Source organism: Martes martes (assembly GCF_963455335.1).
Source record: "Martes martes genome assembly, chromosome: 11".
Lineage (NCBI taxonomy): Eukaryota > Metazoa > Chordata > Mammalia > Carnivora > Mustelidae > Martes > Martes martes.
The window spans coordinates 85,420,171-85,444,573 of NC_137899.1; the positions used below are offsets into that span (position 1 = coordinate 85,420,171).

General features: G+C 38.2%; 1 protein-coding gene across 3 annotated transcripts in view; it reads right to left on the reverse strand.

Moving 5' to 3' along the window:
- Positions 1-24,403, reverse strand: part of TNPO3 (transportin 3) — an 89,636-nt gene that overhangs the window by 12,217 nt on the left and 53,016 nt on the right. For all 3 annotated transcript variants that reach the window (XM_080818156.1, XM_080818154.1, XM_080818155.1), the window contains 11 exons: positions 24,039-24,130; positions 21,727-21,866; positions 18,939-19,130; positions 15,987-16,078; positions 15,033-15,109; positions 13,167-13,227; positions 11,126-11,266; positions 7,225-7,341; positions 5,844-5,938; positions 4,322-4,478; positions 2,516-2,683 (listed from right to left, as the gene is read on the reverse strand). In XM_080818156.1, the coding sequence (XP_080674282.1) occupies positions 2,516-2,683; positions 4,322-4,478; positions 5,844-5,938; positions 7,225-7,341; positions 11,126-11,266; positions 13,167-13,227; positions 15,033-15,109; positions 15,987-16,078; positions 18,939-19,130; positions 21,727-21,866; positions 24,039-24,130 (1,332 nt within the window). The remainder of the gene's footprint in view (positions 1-2,515; positions 2,684-4,321; positions 4,479-5,843; positions 5,939-7,224; positions 7,342-11,125; positions 11,267-13,166; positions 13,228-15,032; positions 15,110-15,986; positions 16,079-18,938; positions 19,131-21,726; positions 21,867-24,038; positions 24,131-24,403) is intronic.

Consider the following 24,403-nt stretch of genomic DNA (forward strand, 5'->3'; position numbering starts at 1 on the left):
GCAGGGCTTGATCCCAGGTCCCTGGGATCATGACCCAAGCCAAAGGCAGAGGCTTTAACCCACTGAGCCACCCAAGCGCCCCAGAAGTAAGGGTTTAAATAGTATATTCAAGCCATGTGACAAAGCTGATATGCCATCTTCTATTGAAAAAATCCCTGTGTTGACTTTTGAAAATGGCATGATTAAGAAAGTGCTCAAGAATGCAAATTTTCTTTCGACCTTTAATCCCTAGAATTTCAATCAGTTTACAGGGTATGGACAACCCATATTTATGTAAAAGTTCCTTTACAAAAATTGTAAGCTGATATTTATAGAAAATAATCACTTTAAACTGTTTGACACCCATCCTGTTGCTATCTATCTATATAGTAAACACTTAAAAGCCGATGGCTATCTGGTTTCTGTTCCTGCCTCAACTTGCTATTCTAATTTTCTTCCTCTGTTATCACTTAACCTTATGTTTACAAATTAAGAATATTTTTATTTATTTTTTAAAAGTTTTTTTCTTTTAATCCACTTATTTGAGAAAGAGAGGGAGAGAACAGCAGGGAGGAAGGTCAGAGGGAGAGAAAGAAGCAGACCCCCCCACCCCCAATGAGCAGGGAGCTCCACATGGGGCTCGATCCCAGTACCCTGAGGATCATGACCTGAGCCAAAGGTAGCTGCTTAACTGACTAAGTCACCCAGGGGCACCAAGAATGTTTTATAAAGTTAAATTTACATAATAAGTTTTCTGCCACCTGGGAACCAAGTATGCTTGTAAAAAAAGTAACAGTATGGAAATTTTATTTCTCAGGTCAAGGACTTTTTTTTTTTTTTTTAAGATTATTTATTCATTTATTTGACAGACAGAGATCACAAGTAGGCAGAGAGGCAGGCAGATAGAGAGATGGGGAAGCAGGCTCTCCGCCCAGCAGAGAGCCCGATGTGGGGCTCGATCCCAGGACCCTGGGATCACGACCTGATGAGCAGAAGGCAGAGGCCTTAACCCACCAGTGCCACCCAGGCACCCCAGGTCAAGGACTTTTGTAATCAAACTTGTTGGCGCTCAGGGGTTCACTGAGTACTTTCTTTAGGAAAACACAAAAATATAGCCATATTACACTGAAACAAGAACATGCTGAACAACTAGGGAACTGTAGGTACTATTAATTCCTGAGGCATTGAGCTTACGAGGAAGAACTGCAGAGCTACCTGACGAAACCAAAGTCACATAGGAGCCTCACGAGTTTGATATAGAAGAAATAGGGGTGCCTGGTGGCAAAGTCAGTTAAACGTCCAACTCTTGACTGGGCTCAGGTTGTGAGACTGAGCCATGGTGGGCTCTGCACTCGGCTCGGAGTCTGAGATTCTTTCTCCGTCTTCCTCTGCCCTTCCTACTCGTGCCCCCTCTCTCTCAAATAAATAAATCTTAAAACAACAACAACAACAACAATTAAAAGTTCGTGTGGCTGTTCTGGAAGATAAACCTAAAGAAAATGTAGAAATTTATCAAGCATCTGCCCTACACGGGACCACCTTTCGTTTCAGCCAAAGATCAAGTAAAGCATATGCTCACTAAAACAATATAAACTAATCACTGAATTTTGGAGATAACATACAAATCCAAGGAAGAACTTTTGGCTCAGTAACATCAGAATCCAACACTAGAAATGTACTCTGTTTTGTGAAACTACTGAAGTTGAGGCTAACAATGTCATCAATGATACAAAGCAAGAGACAACATTAAGATATACGTGGACTTAAAATTTACAATAAACTTGTGCATCTGGATTTTTCCGTGGTTCTGAAAGATAACTTACTTTAACTAGAACCAACTGTGCACTTTTCTAAACTGCTTTTGTATTAATATTAAAAACTATAAATCTTATTTAAAAAATAATGTATAAGCTATATATACTTTACCACTATGCTCAAAACTACCACGCAGTACACATAACCTCATTTATGATCATGGCCCAGTACTGAAATTACTTGGACATTACTGGATAGCCTAAAAAAACCTTCCATGCTCAGGTGATAAATGACCTGGATCAAGAACTGAAACAAGATGCAAATTAATCTAAAGGAGAAATCCAAGTGTATATTGTGAGCTGATTTTCTACTTCTGTATCCCCAAATGCTCTGGTGAGACTTATTACCAAGGAAAACCATACAATGTTATCTAAGGAGCTTGGAGTGAATTCCCTTCTTGAATAACCTGTACCACTATGTAACTGATATATGGGCATCTCTTACAAATGAACAAATTACTCACTGGCCAGCCACACAGCTGAATTCCATGCTTAGTATTCGGTAATATAAACCCTATGACAGTGACACCAACATGCTTTCAAAAACCTAATAATGCATTACTGGCCTTCTATAGGCCCCTTCATCTAATAATTAAACTTAGCAATATGCCTAGATTAGGTACCATGGAGATACAACAGAGCTGGTTTCAAAGTTATAGTCTGCCTCCAGGAACCAAAGTTTAAGGACTGTGAGAATGGCTTCTTCATGAAAACAATCTTACCGGTCTGTCAACCTGCATGATCTCCCAGAGGACTTCAGCCACATCTGGTAGGGTATAGGGAGGGAGACAAAAGCAGCATGTGTGGAGCAACTGGCTTACAAGTTGCTGTCCAAGCTGGTTCATCACCTGTCCAATAAGTTCCTTCCGTAATTCAAAGTCTTCTTCGTGCTGTAAAGAAACAAGAGCAAAGATGAATTCTAATTTCAACTCTCCACTCTAGTAATTCCTCCTTCCTGGAAAAAGAAGTATATATAATACATAACAGCAAGATTTACAGACTCCACTAAAATGTTCTGTCCTTAGGAAGAAAATATTAAAAGAGTTTAGTATCAAGGAAATGGGCACGGATTTCAGCTGAGATTAACCTTAACCTTTAGAATAGAGAGCAGAAGAGAAACAATGACTAAAGGTTACAGGTAGCAGTTTTAATTATTTTTCATAGAAAAATGTGTTCCTATTTCCTTTTTTTTAAAACCAAGTGAATAAACAAGAACTTCTATCACATACCTAATCTTTTCTATCAAAAACAAAAAACAAAAAACAAAAACCCTTATTTTCTTCTTGGCACAGAATACACATTGGCACTTCTTAAATATACACTAGAATATACGTATATTTCTAATATCTTGGAAAGAAATAACTTTTTATAAACTGCTTTTCACATCTAGTTTTCTTCTTTCTCCTTTATGACCAAACTTCTTAAATAATTAGCCCATTAACACAGTTGCTTTTTTCTTCACTGTTCTCTATTAACCTTAAATAAACTCTATTCCACATTTAGCCAAATCTACCTTTGAAAATTTTGTGGGGCACCTGGGTGGTTCAGTGGGTTAAGCCTCTGCCTTCCGCTCAGATCATGATCTCAGGGTCCTGGACTGAGCCCTGCATTGAGCTCTCTGCTCAGCAGGGAGCCTGCTTCCCCCCTCCCCGCTGTCTGCCTCTCTGCCTACTTGTGATCTCTCTCTGTCAAATAAATAAATAAAATCTTAAAAAAAAAAAAAAAGAAAACTTTGTGAGCCATTTTACTACTCCAGCCAACCAGGTCTCTTAATTGTCTAATATACTTAGTACTATCCTTTCTACTGACTATGATTTATGCCCCAGTTAAGACTGCCCTCCCCTCTCTAATCCATCCAAATTCTACCTATATCCGATGGGCCCAGTGAAGTCTATCTTCTTCCAGAAATTAATCCCAACCCACTTCTGATCAAGGAGCTTTCTCTCCTCTGATCTCATAGCAATCATGACTTTTATCACTCATCTGGCAATCAAATACTGCCTTCTTATTGTTACTTAAATCTTTTTATCTCTGTTTATCTGTTTATCTCTTCTACTAAATCCTGGACGATAGGGAAGCAGAAATACTTTTCGACTGGGGGCGCCTGGGTGGCTCAGTGGGTTAAAGCCTCTGCCTTCAGCTCAGGTCATGATCCCAGGGTCCTGGGATCGAGCCCCACATCGGGCTCTCTGCTCAGTGGGGAGCCTGCTTCCTCCTCTCTCTCTCTCTCTCTCTCTGCCTGCCTCTCTGCCTACTATTGATCTCTGTCAAATAAATAAATAAAAATCTTAAAAAAAAAAAGAAAGAAACATTAAAATTAAAAAAAAAATACTTTTAGACTGTTTCATATAGCTTATAGCACTTAGTAGAGGCTGTCTGAAATCTAATAGTTTATGTTTTGGTTAGTGAATGGTATGACCTACCAATATAGATCAATTAAGGAGAATCCAGTTTTCCCCTAAGAAATGAGGAAGAGATATAAAAAGGTGATAAGGTACAAAGTAGAAAGGTACAGTGTTTCTACTTACATCATTGGCTACCCCTGTATGGATAAGGTCTCGCAGGAACCTCATGACACTGCAATTGGCATCCCGGTGGTCCAGGGTAGTAGAGGCAATGGCCCACTGCAAGATAGGGATGACCACTTGGCTCCTCAGCAAGGTGACAGGGCTGCGCTGAATAAACCTGGTGTTTTGGAAAGACAGGCTAGGTATAAATGAAAGGATTAGGTTCCAAAGCAGCCAGAGTAAAAGGCAAAACAATGGATGGAGACAAAAAGATCAGTGGTTGCTAGAGGTTAGAAGGTGAGGGACAGCTGAACAGGTGGAATACACTGATTTTTAGGGTATGAAAACTATTCCATATGATATTATAATGGTAGATACATGCATTATACGTCTGTCCAAATCCACAGAAGGTACACCACCAAGAGTGAATCCTAATGTAAACTATGGACTTTGGATGATAATGACATGTTAATACAGGTTCATCAATTCCAACAAACAGACTACTCTGGTGGGAGATGTAAATAGTGAAGGAGGCCATGGGGTTGTGGGGGGTAGAGCAGGGGTATATAGGAACTCTCTAAACTTTCCACTCAATATCCTACAAGGTTTCAGACCCTTTAACATACATGGAGACTCTCCACAAAAAAGACACAGCGTTTCCCAAATTTACTTCATAATGCTTATCTAGCAAAGAGCATCTCAGGGATGTTTTTCAAGTAACACACACTGGGTAAACAGGGACTGGAGAGTCTACCCAAGGTTCTCTCGTATCAACAACAACAATAACAACAACAAAGGTGTTTCTAACGTGTCCAAAAATTAACCAAAAAAGCATTCAATATTCAATTCTGAAATAGTTACTACTACTTTGCATTTATAAGTGATAAAATATATAGTAAGTGTGTATTTACATATAATAATCTATTTTTCATAATTTTTAAATGCTTTTATGTTCACTAACCGATTTGATTCAAATTCCTTAGCTAGGAACTAAAGAAGGAATTCAAAGGTTTGGCAATAATATAGTCAGCGTTACTGGTAAAAGGAAATTTAAGTAAAAACTGAGGTGGAAAGCTGGGGGTAGAACCAGGAAGTGCAGAACAAGATAACTTCTAAGGCACCTTAAAATCCTAAGAAATTTTTACTCTGAGATATGACTGTATCTAAAGGATGCCAAGTTTCCTAAAGGAAAAAGCTGAAGTGAAACATGTCATCAGAGCAGCACAGAAACATAAAACTACAGGGGATTCTACAGATTTTCTAATCAAATGTTTTTACCAAGCTGGTTTTAACTGTCTTGCGCATGTTCCCTCCTTTGTGACAGAAACCCAGCCCAGCTGCTTTACCCTGCTCCCATCCAACTCCTCTTCCTCACTTACAGGGATATTCTGTTCACAATTTAACTATGGGCTATGAGAATCACTGACCTACCTATACTTCACTAACTTCATTTTACAGAGAAACAGTCAAGCGTTACAAGACAAGATGAAGCAGTGATGGGGAAAAGCAATAAAAGAAAGGGTTGCTCTTCAGAAGGACTGACCTGGTGGCCAGCCTGAACAGGTCATCCACAGTGTCGGGGTGATTCTGAAGCCCATTCTGCTGTTCCAGCAGCTGAAAGGTAGGGATGCACAGTGCCTAAAACAGAATGGTGATTTTAAATAAATACTATATACTAAATCCAACAGCATTCAGACTTGCTAAATATCATAACATATACAAAAGGTACAAAATAGGGGAAGTACAGATGGGAAAAGAAAAAAACTATGATGAGAATCAGATCAAGAAAAGGAAGAGAGAAATCTTTCTCAACTGTTAATAGTTTTCACATATGTAGTCCACAGTTCAGCAAGGGTTGAGGGTATCAATTTTAGTTGATGAAACTGGACAGATGTTATCTCAAAGTTTCAGAAGTTTCTGCAGGGGCCTTGGTGGCTCAGTTAAGCGTCCAACTCTTGATTTTGGCTCAGGTCATGATCTCATGGTCGTGAGAATGAGCCCTGTGTCAGGCTCCATGCTAGGTGTGGTGCTGAATTCAGGTTCTCTCTCTTCGTCTTCCCATGCTCACTACCCCCTACTGCCACCTTGTTCTCTATCTCTGTCTCTCTCTCTCTTTCTCACAAAAGCTGTAGAAGTTTCTGAAAGTAAAGACTGCTTGTGTACTAGATATGGTCAAGTCCACTAAAGGAGTAGATGAAGGATTTTTTTTGAGATTTTAAAATAATAGTATGTTGATTTTATTTTATTTCTGAGAGCGTGAGGAGGGGCAAAGGGGAGAGAATCTTAATCAGACTCCATGCCCAGTGTGGGGCCTGATGTGGGACTCGATCTCACAACCCTGAGATCACGACCTGAGCCCAAATGAAGAGTCGGACACTTAACTGAGTGAGCCACTCAGGTGCCCCATGAAATGTCAGTTTTAAAGGGTAAGACATCTTGTGAAAAGGAGCATGATAAACTCCCGAATATATTTTCTTCCTTATGACTAGGAGGGGAAAAAAGCAGTATATCAAGAGCCTTTTCCAATGCCTGCTATTTACCCTAAGACCAACCCTGCTAATAAGTGAGCTAGTACACTGGTTATTCCAGGCAAGCAACTAAAAAAGAATTATCCTTGAGTTTAGAGATCCTTTTTTTTACATCCATTTGTTCCCTTCTCCACCTCTCAAAAAACCATCATCTCTAGAGAGCATAAATCTGGCAGTAATAGCTGTAATGATCTTTATTTACAGTCATATGGTCAATCTCCCTCACATACTCCCAGGCATATCTGTCCAGGGAACAACTGGCAAGTTGCGACCTCCCTGTTATTAGTAAATCAACATGCCTGGAGGACAAACATAGAGAAGAGAATTCAAAACATGGTGAAGAACAAACTGCTCAGGCCTTTAGTCCCTCCAAGAAACTCCCCAGGGAAAACAAACCTGGAGCATGTCTAGGAGTCCCTGCCGACAGCCCTCTTCCATGCCATATTCATCCACAAGGATACTGCCAAGGTACAGGAAACAGGAATGCTGATGTACGTGGTACACATTCACCATCTGCCAAGGGAGAAACCAGTTGTTCAATTCTTTACCCCCCCAAAAGTTATCAACTTAGGAAACTGCCTAGAGGAAGAAATTCAGACAGACTGATTTCTTCTCTTTAAGACAACATAGTAAAGCTTGTTGGCAACATTTTTTGAAACACAGGGCTCAATTCTTCAGTAATTTTCAAGTACTCTCTTTAGAGTCCTTTCAAGCCTTTGATCTTTTACCTTCCCAAAACAATGCTGTAAGAGCTACATAATACTTCAAGCTGGAAGCCATGAGTTTGCTATCATCCAAGCTATTTGCAGATTCCTAGCATAAATCCCAATACCTAAAGGTTGTTCTTATTTGCATTCAAGATTAACTCTTAAAAAAAAAAAAGGCATATAAAACTACAGCAGGGCTAAAAATACCAAATACCCTTATCCTGAAAGAGGCAGTGAAAGCACTGTTTGAATTCTGAGATGCTTCTAAACTCCTCTAGTTAAATGTTTTAGTAAAAAAAACAGTGTCTCTTATCAAGATACCCAGATCTACTCATGGAATAAAAATGTTAATACACATATTTTAATTAAATGATTTGTTTAGGATTTTTTCCCTATTCTCCTCCAAAATGTGTACATTCATCTACTTAAAATGCCATCACGACACACATATATTTTTTTAATGTAGGGCTTGAACTCATGACCCTGAGAGCAAGACCTGAACTGAAATCAAGAGTTGGATGCTTAACTGAGTGTACTGGTTTTATTATATAAATTCAACTTAATGAGTATGGGTGGGTGCCGAAAGACAAAGTGACTGACTCTTATTATTAACACCTACCACGGAATGGGCATATGATGAGAGCTATGGATCTATTTGGTGTTGTACACTCAAAACTATATGCTCTACTTAATGCATGATTTAAGTCTGGAGCTGGTAAACATTTTCTAAAAGGGCCAGATAGTAAAAATTTTAGGCTTTGCTGGTCATATGATTTAGCTATTCAACTCTGCCACCACAGCACAAATGACCAATACAAAATATATAAATGAATAAGCATGGCAACCTTTTAGTAAAATTACATTTACAAAACCAGGTAATAGGCCCACTGGTTCTAATTTGCTGATTTCTGATTTTTGGATTTTAATAAATACTTATCATTTTTTCACATTTACTGACTTTAGAACACATTTCCTATACAAGGTACTCGATTGGGTTGGTCACATACTTGATTAGCAGGATTAAAAGAAAATCAAAGTCATGAGTGTATCCTCCAATAGCAAAGGGACATTAAATCAAATTATGTTTGACCTAGAATGTATTACACTGAAGGGGACATATAACCAAAGGTGTAAAGATATGCAGTACAAACATACGGTGTCCTCAGGGTACAGAAAAGGTAAACTTTACTCAAATCTATAATATAAAGGATACAGGGCTGTGTATATGCCAACTGATACTGCATTAGCATGACTTGACTTGGGGGTGCGTGCTTCCTTAAGAATGAGGCGCCCAGGACAGAGAGGCAGGGCAGGGTCACACCTCTGGCGGCAGTCATCACCAACTTTGCTCTCCATCCTCAGGAGCGGAATTGTAAATAAATGCTGGCCTCTGCCCGCTGCTGTCTGTCCTCACCTCTCTGACCACTCTGCACAGAGTGAGCCCAAGTTCTGCTTCACACACAGCTGCTGCTCTCCCCTGCTTGCCCCACTAGCCCGGCAATCCTGCCTCCCACCAGCCACCAAGGAACCAATGCCTCCAAGACCAGCCTCCGTCTGATCCTTCTCAGAGGCAGAGTTGCCAGGCAGGAGCTAAAACTGGCAAGAATAAAGGTGCCATGAAAAAATGCGCCTGATCCATAAAGAGATTCTGATCCAAACCCTATATACTATATAAATGGACACTGTTCTATTTTTATCATCATTTTTAATTTTTCTTTTTTTTAAATATATTTTTTAAGATTTTTATTTAACTATTTGATATACATAGAGAGAGAGCAGGAGCAGGGGTAGGAGCAGAGGGAGAAGCTGGCTCCCGGCTAAGCAGGGAGCCTGATGTGGGGCTCATCCCAGGACCCCAAGATCATGACCCGAGCTAAAGGCAGACATAATCAACTGAGCCACCCAGGTGCCCCTTTAATTTATTTTCTTATGGGTTTATGATTTTGAATTTTTGTTTGAAAGACAGAATTTTGATTATATCAAGCTGAGTTCAGCCTGTAAAAAGGATGTTAAGATGTGGATAAAATACACAAATGAAGAGAAATATATTATACAAATTCCATTTTTAAAAAAAGTGTGTGGGCTGCCTGGGTGGCTCAGTGGGTTAAAGCCTCTGCCTTCAGCTCAGGTCATGATCCCAGGGTCCTGGGACTAAGCCCCGCATCAGGCTCTCTGCTCGGCAGGGAGCATGCCTCCCTTCCTCTCTGCCTACTTGTGATCTCTGTCAAATAAATAAATAAATAAAATCTTTAAAAAAAAAAAAAAAAGCGTGGAGAGTGGGGGAAACGCGTGGGTGGCTCAGTCGGTTAAGCATATGCCTTCGCCTCAGGTCATGATTCCAGGATCCTGGGATCGAGTCCCACATTGGGCTCCTTGCTCAGCAGAGTGTCTGCTTCTCTCTCTGCCTGCCATTTCCCACTCTCTCTCACACAATTCAAAAAAACAAAAACAAAAACAAAAATCTGTCTGGCTCAGTCAGTGGGCCACATAACTCTCAATCTCAGGTTCGTGAGCTTGAGCCCCACATTGGGTGTAGAAGTTACTTTAAAAAAAAGAAAAGAAAAAAGAATGAGGCACCTAGGGTGCAGAATTTAAGAGGGCACTCACCATCAGGGTCAGATCCTTGGAGGGTTTGCCTCCTTAGAATCTGTACCATGGATTCACTCTCCTGGTAGACAAAGGTCACTTCAGGCTTTTGGGTGTGGCCCAGCATTTCCCTCAATGCATGGAAGCAAAATTTAAAAAGGCACTTACGCCAAGTCCTACAAATGCCAAGACTTACACTTTGCCTTGCCTCAATCTAGTTCTGGCTTTGCTGTACGGTTAACATCAAATTGCTTAGTGATCCAAGTCACTAGTTATAGGTATCTCATATAGAATAGTTCTTGATGTGAATATGTTCTTAGAGAATCTCATACATACATACAGAATCACACCATCATAATTATGTATCAATCTTGGTGATTATAAAAGAATCAAATCAAACATTTCTTGTCAAATAACAGACTTATGTTACCAACTGTGACTGAGATAGAAAAAAATTCCCTTGGGCCAAGCAACAGCAAAATTTGACATGACACATTTTAAAAAGAAAAATTAATATAAAAATGCTCAGCATTGGTATATGAGAGCTGGGCATTAAAGTCATTCTCTTAATTTTACAGTGAAATGTGTTACTATTTAGACTATCACAAAACAGATTATAGGCAGTTTCCTTCAGAGACAACATACCATAGGCACTATTTATCTCTTTCAAATATTTTGGAATTTGTATTTAATAAATACAGAAGTGTTTTCATTTCATCAGCAAAGTTTTTGTTCTAAAGAATCCTATTTCAGGGATGCCTGGGTGGTTTAGTAAGTTAAATGTCTGCCTTCCGCTCAGGTCATGATCTGAGTCCTGGGATCCAGCCCTGAGTTGGGCGCCCTGCTCAGTGGGGAGTCTGCTTCTCCCTCCTCCTCTCCCTGCTGGTCAGGATCTCCCCCTTCCTCTCTCTTCCAAATAAATAAAATCTTAAAAAAATAAATAAATAAAGACTCTTACTTCAAATTCTGTACACTTCACATTTTCCCTCAAAGGAAGAACTTACCTGCGTAACTAGTGGCTGCAGCAGGGCTGCAGATCCTTTGCCTACACAGCGAACAGCAAAGCGGAGGCACCTGCAACAACGCTCCACAATCCGATTATCAGCCCGGTGTTTATTTAGAGTCTCAGATAAAACTGGCCATATCTGAATCAAAAGTCAAAGAGCACAAGAAAGAAAACAATGAACAACTAAGAGCTGAAAAAAATGCTCCCAAGTTGGTAACATCTGAATTGGTTTTCAAATAATCTGGAAAAAGCTTTCTTTAGAGAAAAACATGTAGCGTGAACCTGGTGTACATGAATGCACGCATGCGTGCGTACGTGAGTGTGAGAGTTTCAATACGCTATCCAATTCTAAAACACAACCACTTCTTTTTTTTTTTTTTTAAAAGATTTTATTTATTTATTTGTCAGAGAGAGAGAGAGCGCGAGCGAGCACAGGCAGACAGAGTGGCAGAGGGAGAAGCAGGCTTCCTGCGGAGCAAGGAGCCCGATGTGGGACTCAATCCCAGGATGCTGGGATCATGACCTGAGCCGAAGGCAGCTGCTTAACCAAATGAGCCATCCAGGTGTCCCAAACACAACCACTTCTTAAGAAAAGTACAGTCACAGGGCACCTGGGTGGCTCAGTGGGTTAAAGCCTCTGCCTTTGGCTCAGGTCATGATCCCAGGGTCCTGGGATCGAGCCCCGTATCAGGCTCTCTGCTCAGCAGGGAGCCTGCTTCCTCCTCTCTCTCTGCCTGCCTCTCCGCCCACTTGCAATCTCTGTCTGTCAAATAAATAAATAAAATCTTTAAAAAAAAAAAAAAGTGCAGTGACTCTTTAGAACTGGAAGAAGAGCATGTCTAACTTCACTAAAAGATAAACTCTGGAATTCCTGACTTAGGATGAAAATAATTAGTATGATTTATAGAGGAATAGATATTTAAAGACAGTTCTGAGTTGGAATACACTGAACAAAAGGACATAGCTAATGAAATGGCATTATTTGATACTGTCAAACACTTAAGGTACTTGGTGTTTTCCCCCCTGAAGTCTGAAAAGCACTTCTCAAAACATGCCTTTTGATCCTCATATTACCCTCAGTGAAAAAAGGAGAAGTGTGTTTACAATGGGGAAACAAAAGCCATGAGGGATAAACAGCTTTGTCAAAAAAAATTTTGCTTGCAATGTCCACAACAGCCAAACTATGGAAAGAACCTAGTTGTCCAGCAACAGGTAAATGGATAAAGATGTGGTGTGTGTGTGTGTGTATATACACACACACACACACACACACACACACACACACACACACACACACACACACACACACACACACACACACACACACAATGGAATACTATGCAGCCATCAAAAGAAATGAAATCTTGCCATTTCCAATGACATGGATGGAACTAGAGGGTATTATGCTGAGCGACATAAGTCAATCAGAGAAAGACAATTATCATATGATCTCCCTGATATGAGGAATTTGAGAGGCAAAGTGGGGAGTTTGGGGGGTAGGAAAGGAAAAACTGAAACAAGATGGGATTGGGAGGGAGACAAACCATAAAAGACTCTTAATCTCACAAAACAAACTGAGGGTTGCCGGGGGAAGGGGGGTATGGAGAGGGTGGCTGGGTTATATGGACACTGGGGACAGTATGTCCTTGGTGAGTGCTGTGAAGTGTGTAAGCCTGACGATTCACAGACCTGTACCCCTGGGGCAAATAACACATGTTAAAAAAAAAAAAAGATATGCATAAAAAAATATTTGCTAGTATTAATCAGGCCTCCTAGCTACTCCAGGATTCACATAGTTAATCACTCTCTACTTCTCTGGACTTTGAGTGCATTGCCCCACAGGGTGTTTTCTTATCAAATCTGAGGTAAAAAATATTTATTTGAATGGTTCTATTCTATTCACTGAAATTTAAACTGTATCAAGAACCTGAATCTTCCTATGAACCTAGAAGACAATAACTTCACACTTTAGTTACCCACAGCCTTATAAGGAAAAAAGGAAGGAAGCCTTGTTCCACAGGCATCCATTAAGCACTTACTTCCTGTATGACTTTTTGGCACGGATGAGTTTGTCCATTTTCCACAATGGGATTGGTGTGTCTGGGAAAGGCAACAACCAAAAATAGTAAAAGAGCAATTTAAATGAAGAGCCATAGCCCCGAACCCTGCTAGCTTACATAGTAACATTGTCACCACATAAAGAGTACCAAAATAATAAAGTTATTTACAACTCAAAACTTTTTCCTTCTATTCCAGTCAAACAAACACAAGCACATAATTTAAAACATCCTCTTCTGGGGCGCCTGGGTGGCTCAGTGGGTTAAAGCCTCTGCCTTCGGCTCAGGTCATGGTCCCAGGGTTCTGGGATCGAGCCCCGCATCGGGCTCTCTGCTCGGCAGGGAGTTTGCTTCCTCCTCTCTCTCTCTGCCTGCCTCTCTGCCTACTTGTGATCTCTGTCTGTCAAATAAATAAATAAAATCTTTAAAAATAAATAAATAAAAATAAAAAATAAAAAAAATAAAACATCCCCCTCACGGTCACCTGGGGTGACTCAGTGGGTTGAGCCCCTGCCTTCAGCTCAGGTCATGATCTCAGGGTCCTGGGATCCAGCGGCAGGCTCTCTGCTCAGCAGGGAGCCTGCTTCCTCCAAACCCCCTCTGCCTGCCTCTCTGCCTACTTGTGATCTCTTTGTCAATAAATAAATAAAATCTTAAAAAAAAAAAAAAAATCCCCCTCACCCTTTTTTTGCCACCTTTAAGCCACTTCCACCAGAGCTTGAGAACTCAGTCTAACTCTGGCTTATATAGGTTGTAGAGCACTATAATTATCTTTTTCATTTCCCTCTCTTTAAAAACCAGAATATGTAGACTCTTCCAAATTAATAAAAAATATTAATTAAAAACCAGGTTATCAAAAAACAAACAAACAAACAAAAAAACCAGGTTATCTAAATCCACTATAAGAAACTAAGTACTGCTCTACTCTCAGCATTAAAAGGCAAAAGTCAGGAATTCTACTCTACCCAAGATGTTTCTCATGGTTCTAGTCTGAATCCAATGATATATAATATGGGCCCACTCACAATATGTCAAATCCAATTAGTTGCCTTGTTCTAGAATCCACTAATTTGAAAGGAAGCAGGAAAAAAAAATCCTGTATGATTACCAACATTTTTAAAGGAAATAATAATTCTTTAATTTCAATAAGCTCAACAGCAATTTAATAAAAATCTCATTTTCTTTTACACAACTACTCTGATAATCCAGTTCTATCTACGAGTCTGACAAATTATAAATTATATAACTCAGTAAGGATTCACTCTTTCAACATTGTCACACAAACGCTTTTTAATCATTACGCTCCTCCTGATTTCAAAGAAGGATTAATTTCAGCTGATCAATAAAAAGGCTTCATTATTTTTTTGCACCCTTATAAGACACAGCAATAGTTCTGAAAGTGTGAGCCTTGGAATACCAAGCAGCAGCAATAGCAAAACCTGGGAACTTAGTAGGAATGTAAATTCTTGGGTCCTACCCAGAATCCAATTGAATCAAACACTGTGGGTCTAGGACCCAGCAATCTGTTTTGATAAGCCCTCCGGGTGGCTGTGGTGCATGTTAAATTTAGTCTGATAATCACCAACGTAGAGACCAAAAAATTTAATTACATTTTAGAGGATCTTTTGACAAAGGTCTACCAAGAATATATTCTTAGAATTTGTCTTTGCTCCAAAATTTCAAGTAATGGGCTTATCAGTCTCCTAACAGAAGAGATTATAGGAGGTACCTGGAAGTTTCGGGAAAAACACTTGCTTTCTTTAATACATAATGGTCTTATTTGAGCTGTTAACCCAAGGCAGGCAAGCAGTCTCCCTTCTTTTTTTTTTAAGCAGTCTCCCTTCTTACCTAAATATTACTGCAAGGCGATCTAAGAACACAGTGGGATCTGAGGATATACCATTGCTGGGCTCCTGAGACAACAGCTGAAGAGACAGAGAGGTATCAATACTGTGTTACACATACATACCTACAGCAAACACTGCAAATATAAACCCTTATACATCAACTTCCCTCCCAATCTCTGCTTATTTCCTTATAAGAGATTCCCAATAGTTACCCAAATGGTGCAAACTTTTAAATTCATATTGTCAAATTACTTTCCTTCATCTTGCTGCATCATGGCCAAGACTACATAATACAACATTTTTACTACATGATCACTGTGGAGTGGAAAACAGTATTATTTAATGTTTTCCCATTTACTTTCATAATGACCAAGACACTATATACATTATATATTACAGTACAGATAAGTAACATTATTATATAATCTGTATCTTTATTTCACTTTCTATTAGGACACTTTTTTCCTTTCTTTTTTTATTACACTTTAAAATGACTAAGGCTTCACGATGTATTTTAAGAGATACAGCAAGTTGCTTCTTACTCTTTCCTAAAATTTCTTAAATGCTCCTACCAGCATATGATTAGAGATAAACTTTAGAATCATTATGTTGAATTCTCCTATTACTGCACTATAAATGTAACTTGAGAAGAGCTGACATCTTTACAATATTCTTGAAGGAAATATGGTAGGTTATGGTTTTGAATCCTAACTTGAATGTTACTTTCCCCATTGTATCTTCTAAATTGTATTACTGGTAGTGAAAATCTACTGATTTTAGAATACTTATTCCTTGTATGCAGCTCCTTTGATAGACTGATTAATTTTAGTAACTTTTTAGTTCATTCTCTTGGCTTTTGTAGGTAGATAAAGGATCACCTATATATTCTGTCTTTTCCTTTCTACCATGTAAACATCATAAATATGTACTAAACCCCTATTGTAATTGGACTCACCTTTTTCAATGCCATAACCTGAACAGAACATAGTTCACTAAGGCATTCAGTAATCTTATCCAAAGGTAACCTGGCTAGGACAAGTGCTGTCCCTGCAAGACAAAGAAAAATACAAGTAAAATAAATGCTAAACTGAGGTAATTCATTGGTCTCCATCATTTGACTAACAGAAAAGGTTGGCTGGTTTCATTCTTTTAAAAAGCTCAACACTGCCTTTTTAGTTAAAGTATTTTGTTATTTAGGCTGGTTTCTCTTTTATTGGCTTAGACAACAAAGTGACCTTCACACTAACATTTATAACTGAAGTTAATATTAAATTCTCTCTCCTCAGCATCTATGGGTTTCAAGATGTTTAAATACAACTCCCCTTTCAATTCTTCAAATACTTAAGAAAAAAAAAAAACTCCTTTACAAAGCCAACGCCAAAGCTATTTTTATATAGCATAGCATAATCACTCTCAAACTTTCCAGAGGTTTAAGAAGAGCCTTTACTTTTGATAAGTACCATAGGCAATTCTTACCATCAAAGAGGTTTGAGAAATAGACATATTATTTTTTTTTGTAAGAATGGGCTAAAATTGGGGTGCCTGGGTGGCTCAGTGGGTTAAGCCTCTGCCTTCGGCTCAAGTCATGATCCCAGGGTCCTGGGATGGAGTCCCACTTTGGGCTCTCTGCTCAGCAGGGGGCCTGCTTCCCCCTCCCCCTCTGCTGCTTCTCTGCCTACTTGTGATCTCTCTCTCTCTCTCTGTCAAATAAATAAATAAAACCTATTTTTAAAAAAAGGTAGACAAAAAAAAAAAAAAAAGAATGGGCTGAAATTAGAGATCAGATTCTAGTTATACCATAACAGAATCTATCAGCCAGGTAAGATATTATCTCTGGGCCTCAGTTTCTTTATCTGTAAAATGAGTGCTTTGAAGAGAAGAGTAAGTTAAGTTTGCCTTCCATTTTTTAAATAGTTGCAAAAGCCTCCACCACCTCTTTTTTTATTAAATAAAATCTTAACTTGGAACTCCAATAAAATAGGTTAAAAAAATGGAGCTAGCTTAAAGTGGAAATAGAAGGTCCAGACCATTCTCATTCAGCCTTCCTCTTGTCATAAATCCCACCGAAGTCTGAAGCATCTCCCCCAGATCCAAAGGATTACATATTAGCCTAGGTCCTTTCCAAGGTAAAGAAAAAAAAATTCCATGACTGGTTTTTCTCATCTTCTATATTTCATTCAACAGAATGGTAATCAATCCATAAGTCTTCAAATATGAGTTAAAAAACTAAATGATTTCTCCTATCTATAGTCTATAAGCCATGGGTGAGTTAGACTTATTTAAAACTACAGGGGAGAATCTAACTTAAATACGCTTTTTCTTTTTAATTTATTTCTACAGAAAAGAATGTTATGGAATTTTTTTTTTTTTTTAAGTTGTATATATGGGGCACCTGGGTGGCTCAGTCAGTTAAGAGGCTGACACTTTGATTTTGGCTCAGGTCACACTCTCAGGACTGTGGGATGGAGCTCCAAGTCAGGCTCCCCACTCAGTGAGCAGTCTGCCTGGAATTCTCTTACCCTCTCCCTGTTCACGTGCATTCTCGCTCTCTCAAAATACATTTTTTTAAAGATTTTATTTATTTATTCGACACATATAGAGAGAGGTGTGAAAGAGAGAGCACAAGCAGGGGACAGAGGAAAGGGTTGTGAAGCAGGTTCCCTGCTGAGTAGGGAGCCCACTGTGGGGCTCAATCCCAGAACCCTGGGATCATGACCTGAGCCAAAGGCAGATGCTTAACCAACTAAGCTAAGCCACTCAGGCGCCCCATAGTTATACCTTAAAAAAAATTTTTTTTTTAAATAAAAAGTTTTCTTTATTGAGAAGATATCAGTGATAAATGAGATGCCATCTAACTATAGGTTAGATGTCACGTCAGTATCAAGGTTAAATTTCACTAGAAAATTACAAGATGGCAGAAGTAACCACTAGCAGTAGTTCAATAGTAGGAATATTTGACTCTGGTTCAATGTCTTATTATCTATGCCTATGAATGGAAACAATAAAAACCCATGCTACAAAAAGAAAATCTGTCTTGGAAAATGCAAATACACTAGCTGGAAAGGAACTTCGTCATAAATATAGGAAAGAACAGTTAGTTTCCACACAAGGTCATCCAATCTAGCCAAGACTAACTTGTTTGCTGCTCACAAAGGCTTAAATGATATCATAAAGGTTATATTACCCAGTCTTTTATTTGATATATCCTTAATCCCCTCTAACTGCCAGCTGTAAAGATTTCACTACCTCACAGGGCACCTCAATCTATTTTCAGAGTTTAGTAAGAAAGTGTTTTCTTTCTAAAAGCCAGTATGTGTCAACAATTAACTACTACTCATAAATCTATTCCTTCTTTTATAGGATAATCTTTCAAATATTTAAAAATAGCCATCATGCTTAAAGTCTCTTCTTTTTCCTAGCCCTAATATCTTGCTTCTTTGAACTTCATCACCACTCTCGCTGCTTGCCTCTGAATAGGCAATCACTGAGCGTAAAGCTGATTCATAATGGTTAAAGAACACTAAGACACCAAGTTTCTATGGACAGGACTGATCCACACAAACTACCTTTAAATTTCCACCTACTGCTTTGGTATGGCAATGCTATTTGGTCTCCTTTTTTATTCTTCCCCCAACTCTAAAAGAACTGTATTTAGTTCAAATGTGTCATCACCACCCCAAAATTTAGGTCTGTGCTATATATACTGTAAGCAGTTTGAAGTAGTTATACAGCCTTAAAGTATTCTAAGAAAAGAGTACAGGTATATATCAACACCCTCCCCTGAGTGGAACGGTCAACTTTCTCCGTCACTAAGTATACTGCAACTGAAAAACTGGGATATGATTAGTATAAGATAACCCCCCAGAAGAGCTTAGAGATGATATTGGTTAATATCTGAAGTAAATACCTTTTAGCAAGCCCACAGCAGCTTCTGGAGACAACATGAAGGAATCAAGGGAACGGGCAATCTCCAGGAGTCCATTAAAGTGCTGAGCCATGTGGTCTCGGCAGACAGAGCAAATGTTATGAATGGCTTTGGCTGCAGCAGAAGCCAGAGGCTTTTCACACAGGCCCTTCATCAAATAGCCCAACACAGGGTCTAAGGAGAGACACCACACAGCAGAGATTACAGATCTAAAACTCAAGGAAAACTTGTAGTTCCTTATAACAGAGGTTTATATTCCTGCCCCCACCCCGCCTTTAAGCAAAAGAACCATTTAAAAAAATGAAATGTGTTCAAACCCCAATATATAAAACATAAAAAAGGAGCTGATCTCACTGACACAGTGTCAGGGAGCCCTGGGTCCTATCTATTCACCTTCTATTTCTTTCCTCATGGCTAGGCCTTCACACAGCACAGTTAGAAAACCACTGGTGGATAAGGCCATCCATGTATTAAGAATAAGGTCATATAAAAAAGAATATAAAGCTCAGGGAACTACCATTATTTATACTCAGAGATGAGTCACTATGTAAAAAACAGCCTATGTTAATCAGGCCGACAGTTATCTAAGTGGACACTTTTATACTTGCTTCTTTATAGTTAGAAAAGGCCTTAAAAACATGCAGATTGAGCTTTAGTACTTCTGGAAAAACTATGCTTTACTTTTGTAGCAAAAATAAGTGTTCCAAAGACACTGATCATAAAGGTGAATTTCTATAAAGCACATTCTTCTTATCTTTTACCTTACTTTATAAAAATCAGAATGATTTTCTATGGAAAAATCACATATGATTAAGGAACACTTTGAAAGTACATCAGAATAATCTCATACCAAACCAAAAAAGAAGGAATCAAAAGAATAATGTCATAAAGCACATTAAAACGTTATCTCCATTTCCCATCTAACGACCAATATAATGCCCCAATCAACATGAACCCCTGGTCCCCTCCACAAAAGCAGCCTAAAACTTTTAAGCTTAGGAATCAGAAGAATTAAGTATACAGTATAGGGAACTATAATGCTGTAAGCTTCTGTGATTCTCAGATGGGATATCCATTGTTTTAACTATTCTAAAGTACGTACAAACATGGAGCAATTTGTCTTACTGCTGATGCACGCATTTAAATGAGATACTGCACAGTGGTACTGAGTGATAAGGTTTTTTTTTTTTTTTTTGGAGTGATAAGGTTTAACAAACAAACCCACTTTAGTTTCTTGTAGAAGAATCATTTGGAAAAGAAAGTAAAATGTTGAGACAGATTACAGAAGTGAAGAATCTAAATTAGAAAACAGGTATTCTGAAAAAAATTTTCAATGGTATGTTGAACTTGAAAGTGTCTCAGCTATAATGTGAACATGTCTATCATACGCTCTATACACAGAAATAAGAAAAAAGAAACATCACTTTTTAAGCAACAGTTTTAAAACAATAAAAAAGATCGTATGTAAAATAAAATCAAGCTGAAAGTGGGTAATAGATGTATAATCCAGTAATTTCACTATTGGGTATTTACTCAAAAGAATACGAAAACACAAATTTAAAAAGATATATGCACCCCTATGTTTAATGCAGCATTATTTACAATAGCCAAATTACAGAAGCAACCCAAGTGTCCACTGAAAGATGCATGGATAAAGAAGAGGTGTAAACACACGTTCACATACATGTGCGTGTGCGCACGCACACACACGGGTATATTAGTCATAAAAAAGAATGAAATCTTGCCATTTGCAACAACATGGATGGATCTAGAGAGTATAATGCTAAGTGAAGTAAGTCAGAGAAAGAGAAATACCATATGATTTCCAAAACAAAGGAAAAAAAATTAAAAAAACAACAACAACAATAGATTCTTCACTACAGATAGCAAACTGATGGTTATCAGAGGTGGGGTGGATGGAGGGGATGGGTGAAATAGGTGAAGGGGATTAAGAGTACACTTATCTTGATAAGCACCAAGTAATGCACAGAACTGTTTAATCACTATATTGTACACCTGAAACTAATACAGCACATATGTTAACTATACTGGAATTAAAAAAAAAAAAAAAAAGATGGTAATATAAGCATAGGAAATACATCAAACAATATGACAGACACAAGTTTGGGGGGGTATCAGTCCTGAGTATCAGGGAGGCTTAATATATACTACCTTAGATAAATTATTTACTTTCTTTGGATTTATCTGCAAAATGAGAGAGATAAAAGAAATGATTTCTACCCTTACTTTAGATTCTAAAGTTACTTTGTATAATCTTTAGTTATTTTTTCAAGCCAATAAAGGGCATCCAGAGTTGATATAATTCAACATTCTTTTCATTTTAATTTGTACTTATTTTGTCTCAAATGATAATTCTTGGTTTTTAAAAAAGAGTATTTAATGCTGAAAAAAACCTTTCCTTTGCTTTAGCCTATTAACCAGCATCTAAGTTAGAACTACAGGGAGTCTGATTAGTTCAAGCATGTGCCAAATACTAACAGAAAAATTCATCCCGAAGCAGACTACTAGAAGCAAACTGTTTCCCTATCTAGAGATCTAATCTTTAAAGATCCCTCTTCCAAGAGATGACCAGTTTACAAATGTGTCAACTAAGCAATAGCTCATAATACAGTATTTACTTTCACTGTCTAGAAACATTCTACCTACCAATAAAAATAAAGAACAAGAGAACAAGAGCGAAAGTAAGAAAGGAAGAACAAAATCAGAAAAATCACTCCCAGCAGCTGCAGAAGAGTGAGTTCACACATACCAAGAAACTGAGGATTTCGATCAACCACTTCGCTCATCTCTCCAACCAATTCAATGCTGGTGTATCGCACTGCTGTATGTACAGTCTCTGGAAGGCGGACGACTCCTTCTAGGACCTCCACCAGTGTTGGATTGTTCTCCCTGAGTAAAAAAGGTAAGTACTCACAGTTACTGATTTCAGAGGTTAGATTCTGGCCTAATAACAGGCTGCAAAAAGACAAATCATTGCTAAAGGGCTTTTTTCTAAACACATAACCATTTGGATGAAAGTGCTTAACATTTGGTATGAAAGTTTTTTAAATCCTCAAAAAAAGGCAAAAAGATAGAAACAGTAGATACTGTTTCACGAGAAGCATACTGCTCCTTAATCTTCTAAATGCCAATAAAGTATCTAAAGACACATCCTGCTATCAGATTATGTTCTTCAAATTGGAGAGGCAGGCATTTACTGTGGATGCATGACTTCTTTTAAAGAATCCATTTTAGTTATTCTTATATCTGCAGTACCTAGAACAGTGCCTGGCACATAGTGGGCACTCAATAAATTTTGCTGCATGACTAAATGAATGAATGAATAATTCTCACAGACCACTTGCTATTAGTTCTTCTCCAAAATATTTCTTACAGCTGGATACTGGAAATTTTAAGCACAGGTAAGTACGGGTGGGCCAGCTCCCTAACTAAAGGAACAAGAAAACAAGCTGCAAGAACAGGTAAAGGTGACCTGACTTGGAACATGAGGGAAAATTAAAGTTAACCAAATACTCTCCATGGCTCCAAGAATTTCTTTTTCCCCTTTCCTTGTCTTCTTTCCACTCCCCAAGAATACTGGCTGAAATTCTTTATGCCCCCATAGTGGTAGGATATAATACAGAAACAAAAGATGTTTAAAATCCAAATAATGTCCTGGATTAGAGCAAAAGCACTCCATGCTGATGAACTAAGTCTAAGTCCTTTACATACACTAAAAAAACTGTAATCATGCAGTTGGCTTCAAATGTGGATTAAATAAAAAAAACAATGTAAAATCTTCTCTCATTTATGTGTTATGTTTCCTGAGAGCACTAAGCTAATTTTTGAGACTCTCTACACATCCTTTTTCACACCAACACATATCAGAATAGAAGTGATTTTAATAATCTTCAGACTATCACTGAAGGTTCCAAAAGATACCAAAATGAATATAAGAGCAAACAATATGGTATGTAATTCAGGACCAATACATCTTTTTTTTTTAATTTATTTTTTTAAGATTTTTTTTTCAAAGATTTATTTATATGAGAGAGAGAGAATAGAGAGCAAGACAGAAGGAGAAGGGGAGGGCTAGAGGGAGAAGCAGACTTCCCACTGAGCAGGGAGCCCGATGCAGACTTGGTCCCCGGACTCCAGGATCATGACCTGAGCCAAAGGCAGTCGCTTAACCAACTAAGCCACCCAGGCATCCCAGTACCAGTACATCTTAACAGAGAAAAGCAAACCTGCTCTACTCTCCTTGAGTATTTACTGGATTACAAACAATGTAAGATTTCACTGACTCAAGTCTAAAAGGTAGCTAAGAAAGAAGCACTATACTTTTCATAAATACATGCCTTAACCATCTCTCTAACCAAGGCTTGGAATAGAGCTCAGTTGCAGGTATCTGATCACAATACAAGAAAACTTGATAGATATTATCATCAATTTATAAACTCACAGCACAAAGTAAATTCTGTTTTTAGGAATTCATATTAAAATCAAATAAATTTCTATGCTACTCAATTAGAAATCAAATTCTATTATAAAAAAAAAAAAGAAATCAAATTCCTGTAACTTAAAGGTTTCCCATGGCAATAACAAACATAATAATTGCTTCTTAGATTTTGCTACTCTTTTAAGGTGAAATGGTACCTATCTTGCCTTTCTAAAATGATTCTCTAAGGCAGACAAAAAGGAGAACAATATGATGAAATATTTGTGAGGATAACTTACCCAAGGTCCAAAAGCAGATGAGAGCTTATCAGTGCCTATTCAACTGCTTTTAAGCAAGCACCAACAATTTAACAGCCTAACAATTTTTTTATTATATCAACTTTTACAAGGGAGCCTCAGCTGGAAAAATAAATCAGCATTATCTTCCTAACATCAAGAACAAAATATATGTGGTTATGAGTATCAGCAATGCATGCTACTCTGGAATAGACTCTAGAAGTCAGAAGACTAGGCAGTATTATAGAAGTTCTAAGTGTTTCCAAACATATAGCATATGAGAAAAATGGTGTAATTTTCCTTCCTTTGATATTCAGAGTTCCCGCAAAAGACTTATTAGACACTCACGGATCAACACTCTTTGCTATAGCAGCCATGATAAAGAGAACCGCTTCTGTCACCTCCCAGGGTGGGTTGCCTTCTTTCAGAGTAGAATATAACTAGAGAAGAAGAGGTGGATTATGGATCCATTAAAAGGAAAACAGAATAGAATTCCAAAACAAACAAAACAAAAAATCCTTTTAGTTAAAATAAATCCAGCCCCTCATTTCTAAATCTAAGTATCTCTCAGAGCCAGGGGAGAAAATTAACTCCTTTTTCACATCTTCACTAACTACAAGTGATTGCTATTTTAATATCTGAAATAAAACCAGTTAGATTCCCCAGGAATGTATCAAAATTATCATCTGCTCCGACAAAATGAGTATTATGGA